This window comes from Hypanus sabinus, chromosome 12 (assembly GCF_030144855.1).
Source record: "Hypanus sabinus isolate sHypSab1 chromosome 12, sHypSab1.hap1, whole genome shotgun sequence".
NCBI lineage: Eukaryota > Metazoa > Chordata > Chondrichthyes > Myliobatiformes > Dasyatidae > Hypanus > Hypanus sabinus.
Window position 1 is genome coordinate 55,003,456 of NC_082717.1, and position 9,182 is coordinate 55,012,637.

At 39.1% G+C, this 9,182-nt stretch overlaps 1 protein-coding gene across 1 annotated transcript in view; it reads right to left on the reverse strand.

The window, feature by feature from the left end:
* LOC132402898 (serine/threonine-protein phosphatase 4 regulatory subunit 3) overlaps positions 1-8,547 on the reverse strand; it is an 83,514-nt gene extending 74,967 nt beyond the window's left edge. Inside the window, exons 1-3 of the mRNA XM_059985973.1 lie at positions 8,078-8,547; positions 7,730-7,785; positions 7,331-7,429 (exon numbers count right to left, since the gene is read on the reverse strand). Of these exons, the coding sequence (XP_059841956.1) occupies positions 7,331-7,429; positions 7,730-7,785; positions 8,078-8,219 (297 nt within the window). The 5' untranslated portion in view covers positions 8,220-8,547. The remainder of the gene's footprint in view (positions 1-7,330; positions 7,430-7,729; positions 7,786-8,077) is intronic.
* Positions 8,548-9,182: the final 635 nt, after the last annotated feature.

Consider the following 9,182-nt stretch of genomic DNA (forward strand, 5'->3'; position numbering starts at 1 on the left):
TTTCAGATGCTTTGGAACAATCAGGTGACAAAAAGTAGCTATTCATGCCTTAAAGAATACGTAGATTACCATTGATTTTGTCTACGATAGTTCAGGAATACAAACTTGGTATCACAACTAACGAACACTCAAGAAATTCCTTAAGACTGCCTGTCCAGGTTAATAACATGATCTTGACACTTAACAGAACTAAACAATATTGACAGAATATATCTTGTACAAAAAAATTAAAAGAGCTCAAGCATAAGATTCCTTGTTGAACCAGTTCATCCAGTTTTTGACCTACCTCCGAAGCAAGTAGTGATCAGATCCAGGACCTTTCATCTCAAGCAACTTTAAATATTCAGTTAGAACACCTGTCCCAAACATTCCTTCTTCACTCCACAACCACTTGGAAGATACAAAACCCTAAAAACACATACCACCTGCACTGCACTTCCTTTGTAATTGTAATGCTATTCTGTACTCTGGTACTGTTTATCTTGTACTACCTCAATGGAATTAATTGATCTGATGAATGGAATCCAAGACAAGTTTTTCACTGTATCCAAGTACATGTGACAATAATAAACTAATTTACTAATTTAAGAAACAAATTACTTTTTCCAGTGTTTACTCTCATGGAAACTATGATTTGATACATGAAATCAAGAAGAACGATTCCCATTTTTACTTATTTTAGGGAAATGATCATTACCATTCCAATGCACTACCTCAAATTGAACAAATTCATGGGATGCTGGAACTGAGAGGCAACATGTTTTATTTACTATGCCACTGTGCTGCAACACTATTCATAATAGTTCCGTTCATTTTCCTTTAAAATACAATTAGTCACCAATAAAGTGCATTTTGCTTAAAACTATGATGGCCAAATAACTTGCAGCATAGATGTATTGGGTAGCATGAAAATGAACAAAACAATTCTATATTCCATTTCAAATGTGAGGCTAGGGCTAATTAATGTCTTGATGGAATAGTATATTAAATTAGTATTATTAGTATATAAAGTGTATTAAAAATATAATTAGTCAGGGTATCAAGAGAAATGAGGAAAAAGCTGGAAATGGGAACTAGATGGGAGAATAGTTTAGCTCATGGTGGAGTGGCGGAACAGACTCAATTGGCCAAATGGCCTGCTTCTGCTCTTTTGTCTTGCCTTGTGATCTATATTCATTGCTTTGAAGTAATAATACTTCACTCACAGGAGACAATCTTTAAGCCACTTTTTCCAATAATGTACAGCAAATAAAACTTTTAACCTACAGTGTCACAGTCTCATAAGAAAAATATACTAGAATTGGAAACCTGGATGTACAGTTGCAAGAAAAAGTTGGTGAACACTTTGCAGGTACCTGGTTTTCTGCATTAATTACTCACTAAATGCGGTCTAATCTTCATCTAAAACACAATTAACAGAAACGGGTTTAATATCACCAGCATCTGTTGTTGAATTTGTTGACTACGCAGCAGCCATAAATGCAATACATGATATAGGAAAAAATTAATTACAGTAATTATATATGTATATTAAACAATTAAATTAAGTAGTACAAAACCAGAAATTTTTAAGAAGTTACTAACTAGTGATTGCCACATGTACTTGTATGGTTATTAGACACTACACCATGCTTGGAGCAAATAGATTTTAAATAGCATCAGTTGTGTGTGCTTGTTCAAATTGCAGCAACTTTTGTCACTAATAGCTGGCAAGAAAGAGCAGTAAGACAATTCAGAACAGTTCTGCTCACTGCAGTTTCAAGCATTCAAGCTCAGAAATGCCAAAACATGGCTAGGAGTGAAAATAAAATAATTTCACTACTTCAAATTAGGAATTATGAAAAATTTGAAGGCATATCATGTTAAAAGTTACACTGAAATTGAAGTTTTGGAGGATGCAATTGTCAAAAGGATTGTATGAAGGTAGTCTATTACATGCACAGACTTTCTTCACTTACAATCCATCAAAAGAACATGGCAGCTCAAACCGGATTAATTCCTCCAATAACTATTTATAACTAATATAGTTTATATTACTGTAGTAGTATTGGGAGTGTTCTATTTGTTTCTGTTTTTCTTTTAAACACAAATTTATTATTCAGTTAAGTAGTTTGTATTTTGTAAAAACCCTTTTAACTGTTTTTATGAAACCAGCTAATTGGGCCAAAATATATAGATTCTGATGTGTCCAAATTAACTGAAATTGACTGTAGTTTCAGGCTTGAACTTTCACTGTGAATGTGAGAAATTTGCACAAGGGCATTGGAAGTTGCTTTGCCAACAGGGAGTTTCCACTCAATAAAAGGGAAATTGAGTGGACCAAAATGAGTGACACTGACCCTTATTGCTATTGTGCAATTAGCATGCCTTATACTTCAGTACAAGCTGCCCTCTTTTAACAAACACGATCTGCCTAAACTAATAACACACAAGCAATTATACTTTCCATGTCTTTATTGAACACATTATTTGATCATTCACAGTCCAGGCTAGAAAAAGTATGTGAACCCTTGTATTTAATAACTGGTAGAACTTCCTTCAGCAGCAATAACCTCCACCAAATGTTTCATGTAGCTGCTGATCAGACTTGCACATTTGCAAGGAGGAATTTTTAGACCATTCCTCCATACAAAACTGTTTCAGTTCATCAATATTTCTGAGATGTCTTGCATGCATCCTCTTCAGGTCATGCCACAGCATCTAAACACTGACATGGCCATTCCAAAACATGGTTTCTCCTTTTTAAACTATTCTGTTGTTGATTTATTTACTCTTGTGCTTCAGATCATTGCCTTATTGCAACATCCAACTTCCACTAAACTTCTGTAACTGACTGCTACCCTAACATTCTCCTGTAAAATGCTTTGACACAAATTTGAACTCATTGCTTCCTCAACAATTGCAAGCTGTCCAGGCCCAAAGGCAGAAAGCAGCCCCAAACATCATGCTCCTTCCATCATGCTTCACAGTTGGGGCATGATTTTTGTGTTGGTGTACAGTGCCCTTTTTCCTCTGAACATCGTGGAGTGCAATTCTGCCAAAAAGTTAAACTTTTGTCTCATTTTGTCCACAGAACATTGCATCAGCAGTGTTGTGGAACATCCAGGTGGTCTTTTGCACACTTGAGACATGCAGTAATGATTTTGTTTTTGGAGGGCAGTGGTGTCCTCTGTGGTGTCCTTCCATGAACACCACTCTTGCTCAATGTTATTCTTATTGTGGACACATGAACAGAGACTTTAGCAAGTTCGAGACATTTCTACAGGTCTTTCGCTGCTACCCTTAGGTTCTTTGTCACCTCCTTCAGCATTGCATATTATGCTCTTGGTGAGATCTTTGCTGGACACCTACTCCTTGGGAGAGTGGCAACAGGACAAAATTTCCTCCATTTGTAGACAATTTCTCTTCCTGTGAACTGATGAACTCTCAAATCTTTAGAAATCCTTTTGTAGCCTTTTCCAGCATCATGCATCTCTATAATTCTTCTTCTGGTTTTCTGAAAGTTGTTTTCATCGAGGCATGGAGCGCAAAGATCTTTCTTGAGAAGAGCAGGCTCTGTCAGCAATTTGACTTTGTGTGTCTTTTTTAATAGGGCAGGGCACCTCTATAACCCACACCTCCAATCTCATCTCATTGATCGGAACACCTGACTCCAAATAACATTTTGCTGAAGGCATTACTCCAGAGGTTCATACTTTTTTGAACCTAGACTGTGATTCTTAAAATGGTGTGCTCAATATTGACAAGAACTACAACAATTGTTTGTGTTATTAGTTTAGACAAACTGTGTTTGTCTATTATTGTGACTTAGAAGATTAGACCACATGTTGAGTAATTAATGTACTTACAAAGGGTTCAAACACTTCTTGCAACTATAGATTTACTAGAATAAGCAATTTGCAAAACTGGGATAGTTACAAGAATAACAGCTGTAGCACAACTTAAATGTCAAATAAGTTTAAAAGTACATTATTTTAAATCGAAAATGAAAAAGTTAATAACAAAGATGGAAAATTTGTCTCAAACATAAACTGAGGATATTATTTGAGCATAATGGTTCATAACTCTGGATACCACATTCTATTATAAATTCTCAGTAGGGATTCCAGCTCAGCAAACTCCTCATCCTGCCTTTGAACAAGGTTCCATATCCTCTCTTCTCAACTTTGGAAACTACAAATGAAAACTCACAGTTTGTGATGGGAATGGTTCTATCATAACACTCTCTCGTGAAGTGTAGTCTAAGGACATCAATGGCACCTTACTTCACTATCTCAACAACAATCAGAGGAGATAAAGATGGAATTGGAGAGGATAAAAAAGCAATGGGAGGGAAGAGAAACAAAATTTTAAGATCATATTTCATCATTACCATATCTGAAGAAATGAAAGGTGAATATAATTGTTTTTCCCTTATAGAATTCTATCAATGAATTTGGACAGCCATACTGTTATATAAAAAAAACTAATGAAAATAACATTAACAGCATTTACGGAACAGAAACAGCTCTGACCAAGATATCCATTTGAGCTAGTCCTATCTGACTTCCGCCACCTTCAACAGGACCCCACCACTAAGGACATCTTTCCCTCTCTACCCCCTCTTGCTTTTCGCAGGGATCGTTCTCTCCGCGACTGCCTGGTCCACACGTCCCTCCCCACAGATCTCCCACCTGGCACTTATCCCTGCAAGCATGGCTATACCTGTCCCTACACCTCCTCTCTTACCACCATTCAGGGCCCCAAACAGTCCTTCCAGATGAGGCAACACTTCATTTGTGAGTCTGTTGGGGTAATCTATTGCATCCGGTGCTCCCAGTGCAGACTCCTCTACATCGGCGAGGCCCGACGCAGATCGGAGGACCACTTCGTCGAGCACCTCCGCTCTGTCCGTCACAATAGACAGGATCTCCCGGTTGCCACTCACTTCAACTCTCTTTCACATTCCCATTCGGATATGCCCATACATGGCCTCCTCTACTGCCATGATGAAGCCAAACTTCGGTTAGAGGAACATCATCTCAGATACCGTCTGGGTAGTCTCCAGCCCCTTGGTATGAACATCGAATTCTCTAACTTCCGGTAATTCCCTCCCTCTCCCTTCCCCCATCCCACCTTCACTCTGCCTCCTCTTCTAGCTGCCTATCACCACTCATGACTCTGCCTTCTTCTACTACCCATAGTGCTTTCCTCTAAGATTCCTTCTTCATCTCTCCTGCTTATCCCCTCCCCCACCCCTTGATCTTTCTTCTGATTGTTTTCCCACCCTTCCCCCACCTTCTTTATAGGGCCCCTGCCCCCTCCTTCTTTAGTCCTGACAAAGGGTCTCAACCCGAAACGTTGACTGCTTCTTTCAAAGAGATGCTGCCCGACCCGCTGAGTTCATCCAGCTTTTTTTGTACGTCTTGATGTGACCACAGCATCTGCAGTGTACTTTGTGTTTCCTATTTAACTATGTTTGGCCCAAATCTCTCTCTGCCTTTTCTATCCACATACGTTCATCCCCACTGCATCTGCTGCCAGGATGTGACTTTCCTTTCCAGAACATCAGAGATGTCCTCTTCTTTCAAAGCACAAGCTTTCCTTACCTTCATTGATACTGCCCTCATCCACACATTCTCCATTTCCAAGACATCCGCACCTAACCCATCTTCCTGCCTTCTTAACAGGGATAGAGTTCCTCTTGTCCTCACCTACTACCCCCTGAGTCTCTACACCCAAAGCACCATTCTCTGCAACTTCTGCCATATTTGGTGGGATCCTAACACCAAACACATAGTTACTTCACTCCCCCCCCCACCCCCGCCTCTCCGCTTTTCACAGGGATCAACCCATGATTCCCTTGTCCATTTGTCCCGCCCCACTCATTTCACACACGGCACATATCCCTACAAGTGTGAGAAACGCTACACTTGCTAATATGCCTCCTCCGTCACCTCAATTTGGAGTTCCAAGCAGTACTTCTAGGTGAGGCAACACTTCACTTGTGAATCTGTTGGGATCTGTTGTATCTAGTGTTCCAATACAACCTCCTCTACATTGGTGAGACAAGATGTAAATCAGGGAACCACTCTGTCTAGCACCTCCACTCCATCTGCAAAAAGCAGAATTTCCAAGTGGAAGTCCATGACCTCCTCTTCTACCAAAATGAGGCCATTTTCAGGGTAGTGGAGCAATACCTCATTTTCGTCTAGATAATCTCCAAAATGATGGCTTGAAATTTGGTTTCTTCAACTTCTGGTATTCACTCCCCTCCCAGTATTTTTTTTTTTCTTTTCCACTCGCCTTCTTCTATTCCCTACTTTGGACTCTTACCTCTTAAGCTCACCTATCACCTCCCCCGGTACCCCTCCATCTTCCATTTCTCCCATGGTCCACTCTCCTCTATCAGATTTCTTCTGCTCTACCCTTTCACCTTTTCCATTCACATATCACTTTCTAGCTTGTCCTCCTTCCCCACACCCCAAAACCTTTTTATCCTGGCATCTTCCTCCTTCATTTCCAGACCCGATGAAGGGCCCAAAACATTGATTCTTTATCTTTTTGCATAAATGCTGCTTGACCTGCTGATTCTTCCATCATTTTGTGTGTGCTGCTCTGGATTTCCAGCATCCACAGAATCTCTTGTTTATAAGTAACCTTAGGTCTGTCCGCCATACAACACATTCCAGGGCCTTACCATTTACTGTGCAACTGATGTTGTTCAATTAATTCACAAAAAGTAAATGTTTTCAAAGGATACTTCAGACAATGAAGCATTTTGCTAAAAGTTAACATACAAAATGTAATGATCTGAAAGAAAAGTAAGTTTTTAAAAAAGAAACCAGATGATTAAGTGAAATAACAAAAAGCAGTCTTTATTTGCCAGATTTTATAAGAATAAATTCAAAACCACTCCATCATTAGGTATTACTTCATAATTTTTGGAATATTAATTATGCCCACAGAAAAATTATTATATACCACTGTGCCTAATAACCTATAAATAATTGCAAAACCCATCTTAATTGATCTCATGAGGATCTAAGCAACATCACTGCAAATCCCTGAAGACTGATTAAACAACTGAGATAGAAATACAGTAACTGAAAACTAGACAGTCAATAATGAAAAAGTGTAATGATTTTCAAATACTTTGTTTTTTATTTGAAGGTCTAGTCAGAATTAGCACACTGAACCTTACATCTTGGTACCCAACATTAAAGCCAATTCCAATAACGCTGCATCTACAAAGGCTAAATGGAAAAAAAGCACAGATGAAATGCCTTAATAGATGCAATTTTATACAGTACATCTATAAAATGGGTTAATTCAGCAGTATGTACACTACCTGGCAGATTTTCTCCCAGATTTCATCACATCCAGCTTTTTCTTGAAAACTGAGTGCCAAGTCATAATTGTCTGCTTCAGACCAAACAATCAAAGTATCCTGTTTTACAATAAGATAAAGGTCAGATACAATTGGTCACCTGAAAATTAGTTTGTCTGACTACCACAATCAGAGAAATGCAAATTAGCCACTACACATTTTAATAACATTTTTAATAATAATACTTGAGCATGGAAACTTTAATTGCCTGAAGTAAAATTTATCATTTTTCTACTTTAAGTTACAATAATATCTACAAGTGATTTCCAAATTTATTTTTGTACTTTGGCTTTCACCAATTGTACTTTTAATACATTAATAGAAAAGATTTTGTAAATGCCAGAGTCTTTTTTAGTTTACCTGCTGTTTCTGGTAAGCCGTATTGGGATTGATTTTCGATTCTAACAGAAGTGAACCTGTTCAGATGAAATACAAAACATGAAATCACCTCTCTACATCCCTTTCGCACACACACTTTTGAAGTAAATATCATTTAAACCTACCTCCCTCGTCTCCCCTCCCCCGCACGTCACATTCACACAAGATTTGGTTCGTAATTTACCCTGGGTCATTCGGATACAGTACTCTCAATTACATTTTAACACAAACGGTGTACGTTCAAAAAAGAAAGACAACAGCTACGTTTAACAAAAGGGGATTTAACTAAGGAAACAATGCCCGAGCAAAGAGCTGGAGGCTTGCTCTTACCGTCGGACTCGGCCCGGACCAACAAGGACATTCCATTCAGCCGATCGACGTAGGTTGAGGACACATGCCCTGTGCCCCGATCGTCCCATTGCCGGTCTTCGTTCAGCGTATACACTTTCACGCGTCTCCGAGTATCCGACATGATTCCTTCACTGCTGAGATATTGATCCTTCTTGTTTTCTTTCGGGGGGTCGCGGTTCTTTCTCTTTCTCCTCTTGTTTTTCCACCTCCTCTCCCCCCAGTAAAAACCGTCACCGCCGTGATTTTACAGAGGAGCAAAACGCCACTAAACAGTCATGCGACATGTTATTGCAAATAAATAACGAAAGGCGACACAGAATGAAGGTTAAATGGAAACAGCTTGTGGAAGACGGACAGGCCCTGTCTTCCTCTCTCTCCCTTCTTTACTGCACAACATCCGCCATCTTGTAACCCGATCTGGGCGAATCAATCAACGTACGGGGCTTCCTTCTCTACAGATCAGGGCCCGGCTCCCAGGCTCAAACAATATGACGTCGTCACACGTAACGAGAGAAGAACCTCATTGTGGTTGCTGATTTAAAGGCACCGCAAGTACCTCTTCATCAGATAAATGGCTATATTCTTACCCTCGAGTTAAATTCTTTTGGTATTCAGTTATTTAGACAAGAAAAAATTACATATCAATCGGACGTTCCTTACAATTTTCGTTTTTTTTAAATAAAATCAACTTTTAGACTGCATCGGATTCACTGATTTGGCTGCAAGAACCACCAATAAGACACAAAATAGGATGTTTAAGATTCAGTACTGAGCTTAGGGATGAAACTGACTTTAAGATTGCCATCCTTAGTGGTACTAGATACTAGATACTTGAGTAGCATTCTCCCAAAGGATTCGGGTGGCATCTACCATGTCCTAACACTCTGGGTGTCCTCCTCTGCTTTTTATTAACCATATGTGAATATAGCCAAAGGAAACAACATTCCTCCAGAGCAAAACACATTACAAACAGCACATAGCATATATGATTACAATTTCAGAGAAAACAGAGTCACAAAGGGAAAAAAATCACCCAAGTCTCTGAATATCATGACTGCAGATTTATGGTCAGTTTTCCTGGTCT